At 41.5% G+C, this 20074-nt stretch overlaps 1 protein-coding gene across 2 annotated transcripts in view; it reads right to left on the bottom strand.

Annotated features, from left to right (window-relative positions):
- pdia5 (protein disulfide isomerase family A, member 5) overlaps positions 1 to 20074 on the bottom strand; it is a 125530-nt gene that overhangs the window by 38708 nt on the left and 66748 nt on the right. For both annotated transcript variants that reach the window (XR_006312204.2, XM_043694262.2), the window contains exon 14: positions 18081 to 18211. Coding sequence is in view for 1 of the 2 variants with exons in the window: in XM_043694262.2 (XP_043550197.1) it covers positions 18081 to 18211 (131 nt within the window). In the remaining variant the exon portion in view is untranslated. The remainder of the gene's footprint in view (positions 1 to 18080; positions 18212 to 20074) is intronic.

The following is a 20074-nucleotide window of genomic DNA, read 5'->3' as shown; positions in this document are numbered from 1 at the left end:
TGTTACAAACAACATGGGTCCCAGCACTGATCCCTGCAGAACATAACTGGTCATCGATCTCCAGTCAGAAAGACACCCTTCCACTATTTTCCAGTTCTTTGCCTCACCTGTGGCTAAAGAACATAGAGATTTTGTACAAAGGCCCAGTAATTTCCTCCCTCACAGTCGAGGCAAATAATGATGATTTGCTGCTTTCATCTTTCCTAATGCTCAAGGTCTCGGAACTGAATGGATCTGCCCCAGTAAGACTGCTGCATGGTTCCAATGCATCTTATGGACAATACCAACGATAGCCATGGTGCATCAATGGAGAGGAGTGTAGAATCTGGTGACATAGCAAATGGTTAAGTAGATTGCTTTACTTTAGCAAATGCTAAACATTTCAAGTATTGCTGAAACTGCACCCATTCTTGCTAGTTTTGAGAATTCCATTGTATTCTGACAGACTTGTGCATGATAGAAAGGCTGTTTGGGGGGTGCGGGGGGAGGCAAAGAGATGAATTGGTTCTCATTGAACGCAGAATCCCCAGCCTTTTGTTTGTTCTTGTAAATATGGTGTTGATAATAGGCTGCTCCAGTTACATTTCTGCATATGGTGACCCTCCCCTGTAACTCATTATGCTGGCTGGTTCAGGCAGTAGAGCACGAGACTCTTAGTCTCATGGTTGTAGTTCTGCACCCCCACGTTGGATGTAGTCGTTTTAAAATTCCACCCAGAAACGGCACAGTGGCTCAGTGGTTAGCACTGCTACCTCACAGCACCAGTGTCCCAGGTTCAATTCCAGCCTCTGGCAACTGTGTGGAGTTTGCACATTCTCCATGTCTGCATGGGTTTCCTCCGGGTGCTCCGGTTTCCACCCACAGTCCAAAGGTGAAGGTCAGGTGAATTGGCCATGCTAAATTGCCCGTAGTGTTAGGTGCATTAGTCAGAGGGAAATGGGTCTAGGTGGGTTACTCTTCGAAGGGTCGGTGTGGACTTGTTGGGTCAAATGGCCTATTTCCACACTGTAGGGAATCTAATCAGAAAGGCAAGGCCAGTAGATAAATAGGAACAGCAGCGTTTGCAAATTCCCCTCCATCCTACATATCCTGACATGGTACTATATCATTGCCCCTTCACTGTCACTGGGACAAAATCCTGGAACTTTCTCCTTAACCACATGGACTGCAGCTGTTCAAGAAGGCAATTCATAACCACCTTCAAGGGCAACTAGAAATGGGCAATAAATGCTGGCCCAGACAATGATGTACACATTCCATGAATGAGTTAAGAAAAAATCTTACCACACTAAGTCCAGAGATTTAGCCTCAATTTCTTATAGTATTAACCACGTTAATTTTGTGTTTTTGCAAACGTTAGTTTTGCAATAAAAACAAATCAAAACACTTTGATGATCACCTTTTTGAATTTCTTCAAAATTGTGTAAAAACATTTTTATTATCTTTAGTTTTGGACTGTGGACCAAAAAAAAGAAACCTTGCTTCAAACCAAGAAGGCTGTGTAAAGATATATTTGTAGGTTTAAAAATCTCATTTACTGGACACTGGAAGCAGCATAGAGGTAAAGTTGTCATAGTCCCACAAGACCATAGGGCTGATCTCTCATTACAGAGAGACAATTGGTAATGATTTAACCTAAGGATTACCACAGTTCAGGAGAGGGGAGAGGTTGAAAAGGAGAGTCCTTCATGGTAACACACGTCATTGACTTCACACTGCATCACAAACCAGCTGTCCAGCCAACTGATCTAACTGACGCCCAAGAAGCTGTACATTCAATGCTGCACATGCTTAGAAAAATGTGAGGGAAGTCAGACAGAACAGAGCTGGTGAATTTCTGAATGAAGAGACAGCTGCCTGACGATATTTTGATTAATTGCTAGAAAGGTGACCATAGCCTGCATGCGATCAATAAAACAGAAGCTTCTAACCTTCAAAGAGAAAACACCTACATCTATTTCTCACCCTTCTGTGCACAGAAGTAACAGAAAATCGCCTCATTGTTGTTCTAGAACATAGACATAGAACATAGAACAATACAGCACAGAACAGGCCCTTTGGCCCACGATGTTGTGCCGAACATTTGTCCTAGCTTAAGCACCCATCCATGTACCTATCCAATTGCCGCTTAAAGGTCACCAAAGATTCTGACTCTGCCACTCCCACAGGCAGCGCATTCCATGCCCCCACCACTCTCTGGGTAAAGAACCTACCCCTGACATCTCCCCTATACCTTCCACCTTAAATTTATGTCCCCTCTGTTGTACCCGAGGAAAACGTTTCTGACTGTCTACTCTATCTATTCCTCTGATCATCTTATAAACCTCTATCAAGTCACCCCTCATCCTTCGCCGTTCCAACGAGAAAAGGCCTAGCACTCTCAACCTATCCTCGTACGACCTATTCTCCATTCCAGGCAACATCCTGGTAAATCTTCTCTGCACCCTCTCCAAAGCTTCCACATCTTTCCTAAAGTGAGACGACCAGAACTGCACACAGTACTCCAAATGTGGCCTAACCAAAGTCCTGTACAGTTGCAACATCACTTCACGACTCTTGAATTCAATCCCTCTGCTAATGAACGCTAATTCACCATAGGCCTTCTTACAAGCTCTATCCACCTGAGTGGCAACTTTCAAAGATCTATGAACATAGACCCCAAGATCCCTCTGTTCCTCCACCTCACTAAGAACCCTACCGTTAACCCTGTATTCCGCATTCTTATTTGTCTTTCCAAAATGGACAACCTCACACTTGGCAGGGTTGAACTCCATCTGCCACTCCTCAGCCCAGCTCTGCATCATATCTAAGTCTCTTTGCAGCCGACAACAGCCCTCCTCACTATCCACAACTCCACCAATCTTCGTATCATCTGCAAATTTACTGACCCACCCTTCGACTCCCTCATCCGAGTCATTAATAAAAATTACAAACAGCAGAGAACCCAGAACTGATCCCTGCAGAACTCCACTTGTAACTGGGCTCCAGGCTGAATATTTACCATCTACCACCACTATCTGACTTCGACCGGTTAGTTAGTTTTCTATCCAATTGGCCAAATTTCCCTCTATCCCATGCCTCCTGACTTTCCGCATAAGCCTACTATGGGGAACCTTATCAAATGCCTTACTAAAATCCATGTATACTACATCCACTGCTCTACCCTCATCCACATGCTTGGTCACCTCCTCAAAGAATTCAATCAGACTTGTAAGGCAAGACCTACCCTTCACAAATCCGTGCTGGCTGTCCCTAATCAAGCAGTGTCTTTCCAGATACTCATAAATCCTATCCCTCAGTACCCTTTCCATTACTTTGCCTACCACCGAAGTAAGACTAACTGGCCTGTAATTCCCAGGGTTATCCCTATTCCCTTTTTTGAACATTTCACTCACCATTTCCTTGTAAACTGTCCTCCAAGCAAATTTCCTTGTTGAAACGAAAAAGGGGACTACACCTTCACTCAGTTAATCAAAAACTGAGAACGGATATATCCACAACCTTGTATCATTGAAAAAGAACATGAAAGCTTTGAAACGAACAACCCAGATTGAATGTGATCCGGATTGGTGCCAGAACTGCATGGACTTCTTTTTTCTTCCCTTTCTCGACCATAATATGTGTTCGTCTCTTTGTGTGCATTGAATGAGATTAAGTTATAAATTAGCAACTCTGGTTTCTTCCTTTCCAATTAAAAATGTGATTGCAATAAAGAGCTATTTTCTTGTTAAAGGAAAACCTGTGTGCGTGTTCTTTTAAACTGAATTAGACAGTAAGGTAGAATTTGGCAGGTCTACGGTTTAATCAAATTTAGCATGTACTAGTTTCCAGTACACCACCCCAATGAGTTGCGACAATTGTCAAGATCTCTATCACTTCATCTCTAAGTCTTCTCCACAGAAAGGAAGAAACTGAAGCTCGATAATTCCAGCATCATAATGAAAACAAATTTAGACATTCTCCAGTACTTCTCCATCAATTTGTAATATGTACATGAGAAGAGTGACAGCACTCCAAATGGAGCCCAGCTGTAATTCTGCACGGTTTTAATATAACTTTGATGAACTGAAGCTTGATGCACACCCTAAAATGTGCGACAAAATCTAGACTGAGACTTTGGTGCAGTAATGAGTAGTGGATATTTGTTGAACGATAAATAACGGGTGGGGCTACTTGCACATATTGAAATCAAATCAAATCATTCCATCTTTTAAAGGGGCTAGATGGAACCTTGGTTTAACGTCTTTCCCAAAAATGGCACCTCCAACTACACAGCACTCCCTGTGTACTGGTACTATGTGCCAGCCTTAACAGTGAGCTCCAAAACAGCACTTAGTTTAAATAATGGCTATGTTGCAGATTTATGTCCTTTCTTTGTAAACAAGAAACTGCTCAAATGTTTCCCTCCCTCCCTGGGGAGACTGATATAGCATCAGCTTTTGTGTTCATAAAACAGCAAACAGATTACTAACACCTGAATGAGAACCTAATCACAGTACATTAGCACTTTAACACATCACCCAAAATTGAGGAGGGGGAGAAATTGTGCATTAGCAAATATAGATTTGCTAGAAACAATATCATCTGCAACCAAAGGTTCCAAGTAACGAACAGCATTTGGGAACTTGCCACTTCCTCTTCCAGAAATGAGAATCTGTCATTGTCAAGCTTTTGGAAAGAAAGTTCAAAGTAAATTTCAAAACTATAATACAAATTACATTTCTTTATTACGAAGAGAGATGCTGAATTGAAGACAGCGTTAGTAATTCACAAAGAATTCCAGTATTACTTAAAAAAAATTAATTCTAAACAACAGAAAGATATTGAACAGTTATTTGCAGCAGCAAAACAAACAGCCACTGAATGTGTGAACATATGAGAGTATGGTGCACATCAAATTTGTGCAAGCATTGATTTGTTTTGTAAATGTAACTGGGGTTGCTACACTGGTACTTAAATCCAAAACTAACAGCAACAAATCATATTTATATAGCACCTTCAATGCAATGAAATGTCCCAAGCCACTTCATCTAAGTATTATAAATCTAAGTTTAACAACAAGCCACGTAAAGGAGATATTGGGCCAGTCAGAGGTTATGTTAAAGGAATGTCTTAAAGAAACAAGGTGGGTAAGAAAGGCAGAAAAGTTTTAGCTAATTCCATTGGGGCCCAAGTATTTGAAGATGTGGCCACCAATCTGGAGGCAGTTCTAACTGACAGCATAAAGGGAGCCAGAAGAAGAACAGCACATACTTTAGAGTGTGTTGGGTCTGGTCAAATGCATCACAGGGAGAGCCAAGGCAATGGAAGGATTTGAGAACAAGGATAAGCATTTTAAGACAATTCCTACTGACTTGTGTACCAAGACTCTCAGACTTGAGCTATACTATCTTTCATGCAGTAAAAGTGGAGGACAGCTAGAAACTAGAATAAGGAACAAATATTGCATGACTGGGTAACATTAAAGTAAATCCAAAAGTCTTTTATAATCAACAACTTGGATTCATATAGCGCCTTTAAAACAAAGAAATATTCTAGGCAGATGAGAAAAGCCATGAGAAAATAATACCCAACACACAGCCACAGAGATATTATGGCAGATGACCAAAAACTTGTTCAAAGGGATATATGATTAGATTAGATTAGATTAGATTAGTGTGGAAACAGGCCCTTCGGCACAACAAGTCCACACCGACCCGCCGAAGCGAAACCCACCCATACCCCTACATTTACCCTTACCTAACACTACAGGCAATTTAGTATGGCCAAATCACCTGACCCTGCACATCTTTGGATGGTGGGAGGAAACCTGAGCACCCGGAGGAAACCCACGCAGACACGGGGAGAACGTGCAAACTCCACACAGTCAGTCGCCTGAGGCGAGAATTGAACCCGGGTCTCTGGCGCTGTGAGGCAGCAGTACTAACCACTGTGCCACCGTGCCGCCCACTAGGAAGCTGACTGATAATGGTGGAGCAATTTCATAGAATCCCTACCGTGTGGAAGCAGACCATTGAACCCATCAAATCCACAGCGACCCACTGAAGAGCATCCCACCCAGATAGACCGCAACTTCCCCCACTCCATCCCCCCTCAAACCCTGCATTTCTACATACCCCTGAATATTAAGGGCAATTTAGCATGGCCAATCCACATTGCCTGCACATTTTTGGACATGGAGGAAACCCACACAGACACAGGAGAACATCCAAACTCCACACAGACAGCTGAGGGTGGAATCAATCCCAGGTCCCTGGTGCTGTGAAGCAGCAATGCTAACCACTGAGCCATCATGCCACCCAATTAAAATTGTTAAAGTGCAAGATGATCATTGGAGGAATGCAGATATAAGGATTGTAGAGGTTACAAAGATAAGGAATTTGCAAAGAAGGAGAAAGAATCTTAAACACGAGTAGAAATTTCTCGAAAAACTTAGCAGGTCCGGCAGCACCTGAGGTGGGAAAACAAAGTTAAACAAACAGATATCAGAACAAATGAAGGAGAATCATAATGTTAACTCTGTTGTCTCTCTACAGATGCTGGCAGACTTGCTGAGTGTTTCCAGCAATTTCTGCTTGTGTTTCTGATTTCCAGCATCTGCAGTTCTTTGATATTTTTTTAAAAATTTAAAAGTAGAGACGTTGCTTAGCCAGGAAATGACTGTGTCATAGGTGAACTTGGCATAAGTTAGCCTACGAGTAGCAGAGTTGCAGGCTGATTCGTCATAAAAAAAGTAGACCTTTCAGATGTAAAGAACATAGCTGAGGTACCAACATGCATTAAGCAGCTGCCTTCACGAAAGAGAATTTACCAATTTTGCGGTAATAGAGGAGCTTTTAGTAATAGTAGATCGAATGAAAATTGAAAAGGCAATTAAAAGGTTGGCTGTACTGAAAGTAGGAAAGTCATTTGATCCAGATGGGGCACATTCTGGATTAATTAACTATGGAAATTCTGATCACAATCTTCCAACTGTTCTTAGATACGTGAATGGTGTTGCTGATAACTGGAGATTCCCAAATATTACACTCTCATTCAAAATAAATGGTAAAGAGCATTAAACCCAGTGTCAGCCAGTTTTTAGTCATAGTCATACAGCACAGAAACAGATCCTTTGGCCCTGCCTGTCCATGCTGAGCAAGTTGCCCCAGACTAAACCTTTACTCTTTTTAGGATGTGGGCATTAGTGACAAGGTCAACAATTGTTACCCATCTCTAACTCTCTCGTGAACTGAATGGCTTGCTTGACTATTTCGGAGGGCAGTCAAAAGTTAATCACATTGCTGTGGGTTGAGAGTCACATGTAGGCCAGATGGGGTAAGTGGAGCTGCTTCCTTTCCAGAAGGATAGTGGTGAACCAGATGGATTTTTCACACCAGTTAATAAATGCTGTCAATAAATATTACTGAAACATCCTGCTATTCCTTTCTCATTCATGCATTTATATCACTTTCCGTTAATGTATGCTTCCCCTCTCAATTACTTATGGCAGTTCCATATTCTAACCACTTTCTGGCTAAAGGCTTCAAGGGAAATATTCCACTGAGGTAAATGGGTTGGCTATCAATAAATAGCCATACCTGTTATTGTTTAGTGTAGGTAGGTGCTTTGAGAAATTATGGGCATTTGAAAACATTTAAACCCAATTTTCTATTTTCTATTTTCTTTCCATATTTTATCGGAGAGTACTTTATGCTTAGAACTCTAAAGTGGAGCTAATTAGATTGCTTTTTTGAAAGAGCCAGTGCAGACTCAATAGTCTCCTTCTATATTATGATACACTAGAACATGACGCACTAATTGAGGAGAGAAATCATTGATACAGAATGGTGTTCCCAAAAGAATCTAATTTGCTAAGACAGCCATGTGTTCAGGCCTCACAGCATTGCTCCACAAGTCCTGCAGTTTAAGAGGACTGCTCTGCTAGTGTTAACAGAGGCAGCCTCTAGTTGTGATCATGTTCACCGTTGGAAACAAGCTTCTCAATTTTCCTTTCAAAAAAACTTGCAAAATCAAACACTGGAGTTAGAAACAACTGTTTTGGGAGGTGGTACTTTGCAGGTGGATAATAATTCACATTTTAAAAACCCAGTTGCAGGACAAGGATCTAATTTTCTTGTTTGTTCACCCATTCTCTGCATACATAAAGCTTCAGTTACAGTTGAACTTGTAAATGCATGTACACATTCAGTTCAAGGACTGAATTATCTGAAATAACCATTGTTTTTCACAAGTCCAAACAATAAGTGCTTGTTATGACCCCCTCTGAGGCTTTCTGGATATTAGCCCATTCGACTGAATGAAACAAATTTATACCTATCAACAACTCAAATATTCCTTCTGCAACTCATCCACCATCACATTCCTTTGTGACAGCTATCCAATGTTTTATTAAATTGATTAAGTAACTACCTATATTTAGAGAAATTTGGATCAGCAGCATACAGACTACTAGATATTTATCATCAGAAAAACAAAACAATGAAAGTCGTTGCGTTGAAGAATCATTAAAGATATGCTTTGCATCATAAAGACACAACCTGATGAAGAATTTGGTTTGAAAAGATCGGTCACCACATTTCAGACTAGCTTACAGGTGACCATCCAGCTCAGAGATGAACGGGGGCCAAACAATTAAGTGTGCAGACTGTAACTGTGCACGCGCAAGACTCCTAGCTGAGGGTTGCATTAGCTCTTATATCTACATTTGGATAGGTCTAACAAGGGAGTTAAAGTTATCAGTGATAGGCAGGAAGGTGGAATTGAGGCCACAATTTGATCATCTTATTGGCATAAAAAATAACTTTCAAGTCAAGATTTGCTAACTTCTAATGAACTTGCATTTCAGGATGTGTCAAGGCACTTCATACATCCGAAGAAATCTGGAAGATAAATGGCAGCCAACTAAAACACACCAAGTTGCTACAAACAGCAATGTTAATGGCCAGATATTCTCTTTAATATAATGCAGGTTGAAGGATCATTGGGGAAACACCCTTGGTCGTCTTCACATCATGTCAGAAGATATTTCATTCCCCATGGTGCAGAAAGGACCACAGACAGACAGTTCACCAGAGAGATAGCAACTCTGACAAGAAAACACCTCCTTCAGTCCTGCACTGAAGTGTCAATCTAGATTTTGTGCTTCAGTCTCTGGCAATGGGATCAGAGGCCACAACCTTTGGAATCAGAGGCAAGAATTCTACCCACTGAGTCATGGCTGGTACAGAAAGAGAATAATTTCCTCTGCAGCAATATGTTCTCAGGTTATTGTTTTGCACGCCACTAAGTAAAATATTAATTCTGAAAGATATAACGCCACTGAGCACCTCAGAGATTTTTCTGGTCATGCTTTCCAATAATGTAACTCCAAATAATTCTTTTACACTTTAATCATATTGCGCAGATTAAGTTCTTCTGCAGGAAGGAACTCTCACCTTTGGATTAGTACTTTGCCACTTCTGCTCAATTCTTTTCTCTTATTGTTCTGCTTTCAAAGTCTGCTGGGTATGACCAGAACATAGGGTCAATTTACATATGAATTGAGATGTGGACAAAGGATGTCACAAGAATCAAATGATATCATTCAGAGAGGAATTTCATTGAATTTTTAAAAAAGATTAATCTTTTCCAGGATGTGCAGAAAGAAACTGGAGAGTTATGGGTAATATATTAAAATAAACGGTGTGGGGGTAAGTGCGCTGCTGTTCACATCTTTCCCCATTCATAACAATGGAAGAATTTGTTACAAAAATCCTCAATATTCTGCCCTATGTTCTGGTTAGGAATGCGAATATTGAAATGGGTTATATGTTAAATTAGGAGACAGGTGGCTCAGAGAATTTGGCTCTGTTTACAAGGTTATTGTAAGGGCAACTTTGCCACATTTTACAAATGCTAGTATTGGCTATTCAATGGTGATTAACTTCCTTTTCAAAAACATATGACTGTTCCAAATTGCATTCCTCTCAAATTAGCTGACTTGATGCTGTGCACTTTAACAGTCACCATATATCCATATAAAGTACTGCAGTAAAAAATATATAAATCTGAACAGTTACAGGCAGTGTGACACCTGCCGGAAGTGTTTGCTACATTCAAAGATTTTACAATTATCTTAGACTTAAAACAGCCCTATTGTCCATTATTTAAAAAACTGTGTATCCCTGATATTCGTGATGCTGGAGAAGGTGATCATTGTTCATTGTTGTGCTGGAGGACCACAGAGAAACCTTCTAACAGACTACTGTTTTATGTCATGTTTCATAAAATTTACAACCTCTAAGGGGCAACTTGATGTTTACCTGAATTTTCAAAATGTATTCTATACAAACCTAAGGCAAGAGGGACTGAAGAGTCGTGATAAAGCAATGAACAAGAGAGAAAGAAAAGTTATGGACTTGAAAAATCAAATGAGAATAAAAACATTCTGAAAATGCATAGCAACCTGTCTGTATCCAACAAAAAACAGGTTTCAGTTAATCTCAGTTGATTAAAATGTTTTAAAAGATTTGATCAGGAGTTCTCAGTCTCATTGAGCAAGTTGAGCCATCAACTATAACTAAGCTTTTCAAAACCCCATTAAACGGCACAACTTCCCAGGGAAAAAAAAATCAAAACATCTAAACTCAAAGGTAAAGTTTTAACCTTTTCCAATGAGTTGCTATAGAAGAATAAATTGCAACAAGGACTTGTGAAGAAATAGCAACATGAAGAGAGATACTAGTGGCAAGCATAGAACATGGAACGTAGAACGTTATAGCATAGTACAGGCCCTTCGGCCCTTAATGCTGCGCCAATCTGTGAAATTAATCTGATGCCCATCTAACCTACACTGTTCTAATATTATCCATACGTATGTCCAATGCCCATTTAAATGCCCTTAATGTTGGCGAGTTTACTACTGTTGCAGGCTGGCCATTTGAACCCCTTACTACTGAGTAAAGAAAGTACCCCGATATCTGTCCTAAGTCTATCACCACTCAATTTAAAGTTATGTCCATTTGTGTTAGCCTTCACCATCTGAAAAAAAAGGTTCTCACTGTCCACTCTATCTAACCCTCTGATTATCTTATACATCTCAATTAAATCACCTCTCAACCTTCTTCGCTCCAACAAAAACAACCCTAGTTCCCTCAGCCTTTCCTCATAAGACCTTCCTTTCATACCAGGCAACATCCTAGTAAATCTCACCTGAACCCTTTCCAAAGTTTCCACATCCTTCCTATAATCAGGTGACCAGAACTACATGCAATACTCCAGTGCGGCCTTACCAGTGTCTTGTACAGCTGAAACGTGACCTCATGGCTCCAAAACTCAATCCCCCTACCAATAAATGCCAACACACCATATGCCTTCTTAATAACCTTATCAACCTGGGTGGCAACTTTCAGGGACTTATGCACCTGGACATCGAGATCTCTCTGTTCATCTACACTGCCAAGACTTTTACCATTAGCACAGTACTCTGCATTCCTTTTATTTCTTCCGAAGTGAACTACCTCACACTTTTCCACATTAAACTCCATTTGTCACTTCTCATCCCAGCTCTGCATCTTATCTATGTCCTCTGTAACCCACAACTCTGCCTACCTTAGCGTCATCCGCAAATTTACTAATCCATCCTTCTACACCTACATCCAGGTCATTTATAAAAATGACAAACAGCAGTGGTCCCAAAACAGATCGTTGTGGCACACCATTGATAACTGAGCTCCAGGAAGAACATTTTCCATCAGCCACCATCCTCTGTCTTCTTTCAACTAGCCAATTTCTGATCCGAACCTCTAAATCACCTTCAATCCCGAAACACCGTATTCTGTGCAGTAGCCTACCATGTGGAACCTTACCAAATGCCTTACTGAAGTCCACATACACCACATCAATCGCTTTACTTTCATCCACTTGTTTTGTCACCTTCTCGAAGAACTCAATAAGGTTAGTGTGAGGCATGACCTATCCTTCACAAAACCGTGTTGACTATCCCTAATCAAATTATTCCTTTCCAGATGATTATAAATCCTCTCTCTCATAACCTTTTCCAACATCCCCAACATACCCAGAACCAAAGTAAGGCTCACAGGCCTATAATTACCAGGGTTGTCCCGACTCCTCTCCTTAAACAAGGGAACAACATTTGCTAATTTCCAGTCTTTTGGCACTACTCCTGTCAACAATGATGACAAAGATCGAAGCCAAAGGCTCTGCAATCTCCTCCCTGGCTTCCCAGAGAATCCAAGGATAAATCCTATCTGATCCATAAATCCCAACTTATCTATTTTCAGATCTTCCAAAATTGCTAAAGCCTCCTCTTTTGTCAACCTCAATCCCATCTAATCTAGTAGCCTGTATCTCCATATTCCCACTGACATTGCCTTTTCTCAATGTGAATAATGACGAAAAGTATTCATTAAGTGCTTCTCCTATGTCCTCAGATTCCACACACAACTTTCCACTACTATCTTTGATTGGCCCTAACCTTACTGTAGTCATTCCTTTATTCTTGATATACAGTAGAAGGCTTTTGGGATTTTCCTTGATCTTATCTGCCAATAACTTCTCATTTCCCCATCTGGCTCTTCTTAGCCCTCTCTTTAGATCTTTTCTGGCTAACTTATAACTCTCAAGCCCCCTAACTGAGCCTTCATGCCTCATCCTCACATAAGCCTTCTTCCTCTTGACAAGATCTTGAACTTCTTTAGTAAAAAATGGCTTCCTCTCTCAACAACTACCTCCCTGCCTCAAAGATATACTTATCAAGGACCTGCAGTAGCTGTTCCTTGAATAAGCTCCACATTTCAAGTGTGTCTATCTCCCGCTCTTTCCTTCCCCATCCAAGTAGGTCAACATAGATATTAATAATGTAATTGCACATAAAAGTATTATTATTTTGAGGGGTGGAGGCATTTAAAACAAAACACCTATTTTCCTTGATAGGGTGCGTCTTGTTTAACATGCTTCTGTTACCTCAAGCCTCAGTTAAAAATTAATTTTATTTCTTCATGCAACTGCAGTAATGAGAAACAAACATTTACAACTGAAGGCTAGTTGGCCTTGTGACTGTCCTGATGAAGGGCTTTTGCCCGAAACGGCGATTTTCCTGCTCCTCAGATGCTGCCTGGTCGGCTGTGCTTTTCCAGCACCACTCTAATCTAGACTCTGTTTTGCACCATCTCCAGTCCTCACTTTTGCCTTGTGACTGTGCCTGGTACTTTGAAAAAAACACCTGAGGCAAACCTGACTGCTCTCTCACCAAAAGCCTTATCATTCCATGCTTTCCTCATCTCCTGCTGCTTTTTATATACACATTCACTTAGTGACATAGGAAAGGGAATAGGCAATTTAGTCCCTCGAACTGCTAACACCGTTCACGGCTGATTTGTGATCTAACTCCATCTTCCCACCTTGACCATACGCTGAATACTATTTGATTAACAAAAAGTTATCCACCTCAGAGTTAAAATTAACATTTGAGCCACTATCAACTATCTTTTTAAAAGAAGATACCAAAAGTCTACCACCTTTTGTACATAGCAATGTATCCTATCTTTACTTCTGACATCTAGTGCTAACTTTCAGACTATGTCACTTGGATAGATTTCTCAACCATTTGAACTAATTCTGCATAAAGAATACATCCTAATCTTTCTTTGATTTCCGTACGAATGTTTAAACTGGAGACACCTGGTCACAGACTTATTCCAATCAAATCTTAACACCATTTCTATGAACATACATCTACTTAAGCTTCAAGGACAGTACATAACTGATTCTTCCTTGTTTATAGATTTTCATGATGTTGAAATGAAGGATCATTCCTCTCTAAATTTCGGATTATTGTGATTTTTACCAACAGTTCTCCTCCAACCTGCAGCCATTAATGATGAAGCCATCAGACTTTTAATTCCCGGTTTATCTCAACATTCAATTTTGGATTCTTGATGAAATAAAGCAGAAAAAAAAATTATGACTCTTGCTGCTTCCAAAGTTTGTTTGACTTCCTAATACAATTAAATTTTTCCACGGTGTATTGCCCTCTTCTATGCAACCACCAACCCACCATCAACCTCCCACTCACCACCCCAAGAAACTGCATCAATCCTCAAATGTAATGAAAATTAAATTCAATTCCAATATGGTGAGGATAAGAAAGTAATATTACATAGAAGCGAGGGGCAGGAGTAAGCCATTTGACTCCTTGAGCCTGCTCCACTATTCAATATTACAGGGCGGCACTGTGGCTCAGTGGTTAGCACTGCTGCCTCACAGCACCAGGGTCCCAGGTTCGATTCCAGTTTCGGGTGACTGTCTGTGTGGAGTGTGCACATACTCTCCGTGTCTGCGTGGGTTTCCTTCGGGTGCTCTGGTTTCCTCTCAGTCCAAAGATGTGCAGGCCAGATGAATTGGCCATGCTGAATTGCCCATTAGTGTTAGTGTTAGGAGGGAAATAGGTCTGGATGGGTTACTCTTCAGAGGGTCGGTGTAGACTGGTTGGGCCGAAGGGCCTGTTTCCACGCTAAGTAATCTAATCTAATCTATGATCGCGAGAAACATCCTTCCTCAGATAGGGTGACCAAAGTGCACACATTATTCCCAGGTGTGGCCTCACCAATGCCCTGTAGAATTACAGCAAATGTCTTTGTTCCTGTTCTAAAATCCTCTATGAAGGCCAACGTCAGCTTGCCTTCTTTACTGCCCGCTGCACCTGCGCACTTACTTTCAGTACCTGTGCACAAGGACACCCAGGTCTCAATTACTGATCATTCTTCTTGACATACAGCAATCCAACTCCCTGTTTGTGTCAAATGACTAAATATGACAGGGTGATCTTCAGTGATTAAAAAAACAGTACAAAAGTAGAATAAAGTCACCAAACTTTACTGATTCTTGGGAACAGGCCAGAGGACAACTCACAGCATACTCAAGATATGTTCACATAACAAGTTTCTGTTACTTGCTGATGGCAGAAGCACCTTACATTAACAAGTATATCTATTTTAGGTTACTGTATTTTGTGATGACCTGAGACGCAATGTGATTAGGTGAAATGTAATTTCAGGAAAATGCCCTTCATCTCAAATTAATGTGGCAACAGTACCAGCAAAACAAACCTTCAAATCCATGTTTTTCAGTAGAGACATGCATTTGCGAACTCGGGCATCTCCATCTAAAAAAACAATAGAAGTCCTCCTTGGGTGGGGAGACTTGGGCCTAGAAATCCTTCTCAGTAGATTGCTGAGCACATTTTGATTAACTAGTAAAACAGGGGAAAGTCTGAACTTGCTCATCTCCAGTAACATTAGACTACCATGTCCTTTCAAGTGTAATCACTAGGAATGCAGTGATAGCATCTACTTTGAACTGCAATAAAATAAACACTCTTGTACACACAAACATGTGCCAAATATTCCAAGCTGGAAGAACAGTATCTAATTTTCCACTTGAGGACCCTATGGCCTTCAGGACTCAGTATTAAGTTCAATAATTTTAGGACCTGAGCCCCAACTTTGCCAGTATCTTTAGCCCAACTCCAACTCATCACATGGGCTGCTAACACAAACCACCCATTGGCGGCTGCTAACAGCCCCCATTAGCAGCTAAACATTCTCCAAGGCCAACCTTTACTCATTCCTTTGCCTGTCCATTTGCTGCTCTGTCACTCTGGGCTTCATCTCCATCTATCATTTACTTCTCCCCTCCTCTCTTCACTCCATCTTCAGCATATGTCCCAATCATTTCTTAGCTACAAACCGTTCTGAACACGGGTCACTGGATCATAAATCTCAACTGTGCTTTGTTTGCACAGATGCTGTCAGGCCTGCTGAGTTTTCCCAGCAATTTCTGTTTTTGTTTCTGATTTCCAACATCTGCAGTTCTTTGGGGTTTTTTTTCCAAATATTCTTCCTGGGTCAATTAAAAGTTCATTGTCACTATGAAACCTTTAGTCATACAGAGACTGTAGACTTGTAGAAATTACTGAAAGAGCTGTGCATGCCTGCTGAGATTTTCCAACAATTTCTATCTTGCTGCAGAAAGTTACCACAGAATTAGTGGGGCACTTTTGGATGAGTGATTTGCTAAATTATTGATCCAGCTGTGTTTCTCTTTGAAAATAAGTTGTACACCACACATGCTTTGAACAGGATGCATGTTTTCACTTAGAGAGCCACCAGCTATCAGAACCATCACTAGAATAGCCATATACATACTGTAGCTATAGGAGTAGATCAGGAGCTGGAAATTCAGCAGTGAGTAACTCACCTCAAAACCAGTCCACCATATCAAAGGCCTAAATTAGGAGTCTGATCGAATACTCTCCATATTCTTGGGTATACAGTTCCAAAATCACTTACTCAACATAATCCAAAACCAAGCAGTCTGCATGTTTGACAATCCACACTAAACATTCATTCTCTCTACCACTGGTGCAGAGTAGCATCATTGTATACTATTTACAAGATGCCCTGCAGAACTTACAAAGGCTTCAAAACAGCATTTCCCAAACCTGTGACCACGACCTTTGAGAAGGACAAGGGCAGCCACCACCTGCAAGTTCCCCTGCAAATTGCTCACCATCCTAATGTTAAACCATATCATTGTTCCCTCAGTCGCGGGGTCAGAACAGCACTGTGGGAACATATACCCTACCTATGTGGACAGCAGTCATTCAGGGACATTGGCTCACCACCACAGCAACTGGGGTTGAGGAAAAAATTGTTGCCCTTGCAAGTGATGCTCACATCCCACAACTGAATATAAAAAGAAATAATAAATAAACTCAAAAACTAATTTTAATAACAGTTTTGCCCTAAAATGGAGGCAGAATTAAAAACAGCTGATCACAGCCAAGACAGTTTTAGATTTTGGCTCACATTCCTCAATCCCACTCCACTTCAATGATGCTGGCTGATCATGCACTTTACATGGAATTAGACCAAACTTAAACACAGAAACAGACTATTGGCCCAACTGGTCTGTGATGGTATTTATACTCTGTGTGGGTTTCCTGCCAACCTATTCCTTCACATCTCAATCATTACACTCTGATATTGTTCCCCCTCCCACCATCTATTTATCCTGAATCCTTGAACAGGCAGTAATCCAACTTCTGTTTTGAGAGCTGCACGAACACAGTGAATCTATTCAGCCAGAGTTTTAGGTTGACATTTGGTTGTGGGCATGTTTGGCTCCCTTTCCTCAAACACCAATTTTTCTTCTACAATAGATGATGATACTCAGGATTGAAAATGAACTACACTGAGTCTCAAAAAAGGTAAGAACGCATGTGCTTGCACCAAGGATGTCTGTACCATGTGTTTGCCTGAGACAGGGTGGAATGGAGTTTTGACTTTGCTTCATGCAAGGTAGGAGTAACGGTAACAACTCAGAAACAGATCCTTTGGTCCAACTTGTCCATGCTGACTAAACACCCTAAATAAATTGAGTCCCAATCGTCTAAATTCTTCCTATTAATGTCCCCATCCACATGCCTTTTAAATGCTGGAAATGCTCCAACACTTCCTCTGGCAGCTCATTCCATTCAAGCACCACACTGTCAAAAACTTGCCACTTAATTCTTTCCCCTCTCACCTTAAACCTATGTCCTCTAGTTTTTGGCACCTCCCACCGCGTCAGTCAGTTCCTACCACAAGGAATAGTTTACCTACCCCAGCAAATCCATTAATCATCTTAAGCAGCTTATGCAATACATTAATAACTAATTAGTGAGTTTTGAGAAGATTTGTAGCTTAGGTTGAGGTTCTGGATGTAGGTTTGCTCACTGAGTTGGAAGATTCATTTTCAGATGTTTCATCACCATACTAGGTAACATCTTCAGTGCCGGAGGCTCACTAGTATGGTGATGAAATGTCTGAAAATGAACCTTCCAGCTCAGCAAGCAAACCTACATCCATTAATAACTAATTTGCGATACTCAAGAGGATATTAACCTCATTAATGCAACCGGTCACTTCCAGCCCATTGTTTAACATGGGAAAAGATGCTTTGTGACAGAGCCATAAAATCAGAACAGCATAAAAAGTTCAACATCACATCTAAAGAGTATATAAATCATAACTTACAAGGTGCATAGAACATGACCAAAGCATGCTTCTTTTTCTTCATGAACTCCTTAAAATCTTCAGCGCTGAGGTGGGTGACACTGGTCTGCTGCTCTTCCCAAGACTGTTCAGGTGGCGGAGGAGCTTGAGGACTATGGAGGGGCAGTGAGGACAAAATAGTGGGAAAGATGAAAGTTAATGAATGTGAATTTCAGGAGAACTACCTTTAAGATCTCCAGCCTTGGCATTGAATTCTACCACAGCTTCAGCTCATCCTCCACAAATGATCTCTTCCAATGCTGGACTACCCTTCACTCAATACAAGTCACACCTTGTATTCTGGAATGCCCCACTCAATCTTTCTAGGTGCCTGTGCCAAAGTGGAAAGTGTTACAGTGAAACGAGTATAGTCAAATCTAGAATCTTTTCGTAAGCCAGGCTCGGCAAGGAAGCTGGTTTTGTTTACAACACAACAAAAACAAGAATTAATGTTGTGATGTGCATACACCTGCCCAGGTGCCAGCCAATATTATGCCTTCACCGTCGACTACTTTTCCAGGATGAATTACTGGTGGTATGAGGGGTGGTGGATTAGGTGATTATTAAATCTCATTATGCAACATGCTTACAAACAGTCAGGTCTATAGAGCTCTCCTCAAACGAACAATTACTGTCATCTTCAATAGAGATCCAGGTAATGTTGAGACCAGCTCTGAGAGCAATCGGAATCATTTCAACTCATTAATGGGTAATTGAGTAACTGAGACATAGAATATCGTTGACTTTGAACAAGGTCAAACAGACCATGTTTTTCTTTTTCTAAACCAAACTACTCAGCTGCATACAGAGTAACTGCCTAATACACAAACATCAATTCAAAGGAACACCAATCAGTTTTAAATGAACACGCCCAGTGCAAATGATTCCAGACCACTCTACCCACTTTGTATCGGCACCAACTGTAACGAGATTTCAGTTTTATCCTGTTCGGGATGCTGACTGCATGTGAAGGTCAAACAGTGCGCGCGGACCCTTTGTAAAAGAAATATTTTATTAATCTCCCTTCGCTCTACCATTTGCTCCAAGCCCTTATTCTGACTGTGCAGTAATTCCATTTTCCATCTCTCCCTAAAGGCAACATTCTACAAATCACCAAAGTGTATTAGCGCATCTGACATGGGAATTGCGTGAAATGGCCGTAGCTTCAGTTATTTTAGGTTCAAACTTTGGAATTGTTTGTTCCAAACCCTCCCCATGTTTTTCTCTTCCTCTGATGATCTACTTTAACTTGCCTAGCAAGTGTTTGATCACCTGCGCTAAGACAATAATAATGACCTGTGTTTACATCACACTTATAACATAGTAACGTGTTCAGTGACCCTTCACAGAGCTTCATGAAACAAATTAAATACTTAGCAGGTCTTACAACAGGAAGAAGTAGGTTTTAAGCAGCAGCATGGGGTAATTGGGGGAGGGTGGCTAGGAGGGGTGAGAAAGATAGATGGAGGGAGAGAGAGAGAGAGAGAAAGAGAGTGACTGGGGAGGGAGAGAAAGAGACTGGAGATGGGGGGGAGAGAGAGAGAGACTGAGGAGAGTAAGAGAGAGAGAGAGAGGATGGGGAGGGGGAGAAAGAGAAGCTGGGGAGGGGGAGAGAAAGACTGGGGAGGGAGAGAGAGAAATGGGGGGAGAGATGGCAGGGTGAGAGAAAGAGTGAGGGGGAGAGAGAGAGATGGCGGAGATAGAGCGGGATGAGAGATAGAGAAGCATAGACAGCAGGGAGAGAGAGAGAGACTAAGAGTGTGTGGGGTGCGGGCAGAGAGAGACAGAGGGCTGGGCAGAAAGAGAGAGGGTGGCGCAGAGGGGGGGGGCGGCACAGAAGGGGGGATGGCGGCGCAGAAGGGGGGGCGGCGCAGAAGGGGGGGGCGGCGCAGAAGGGGGGGGCGGCGCAGAAGGGGGGGGCGGCGCAGAAGGGGGGGCGGCGCAGAGGGGGGGCGTGGGCGCGGGGGGGCTCAGGG

This window comes from Chiloscyllium plagiosum, unplaced genomic scaffold (assembly GCF_037043375.1).
Source record: "Chiloscyllium plagiosum isolate Xiang-an unplaced genomic scaffold, Cpla_swu_hap1 HiC_scaffold_7, whole genome shotgun sequence".
In the NCBI taxonomy this organism is placed as follows: domain Eukaryota; kingdom Metazoa; phylum Chordata; class Chondrichthyes; order Orectolobiformes; family Hemiscylliidae; genus Chiloscyllium; species Chiloscyllium plagiosum.
This window is presented reverse-complemented; position numbering and strand designations above follow the sequence as displayed.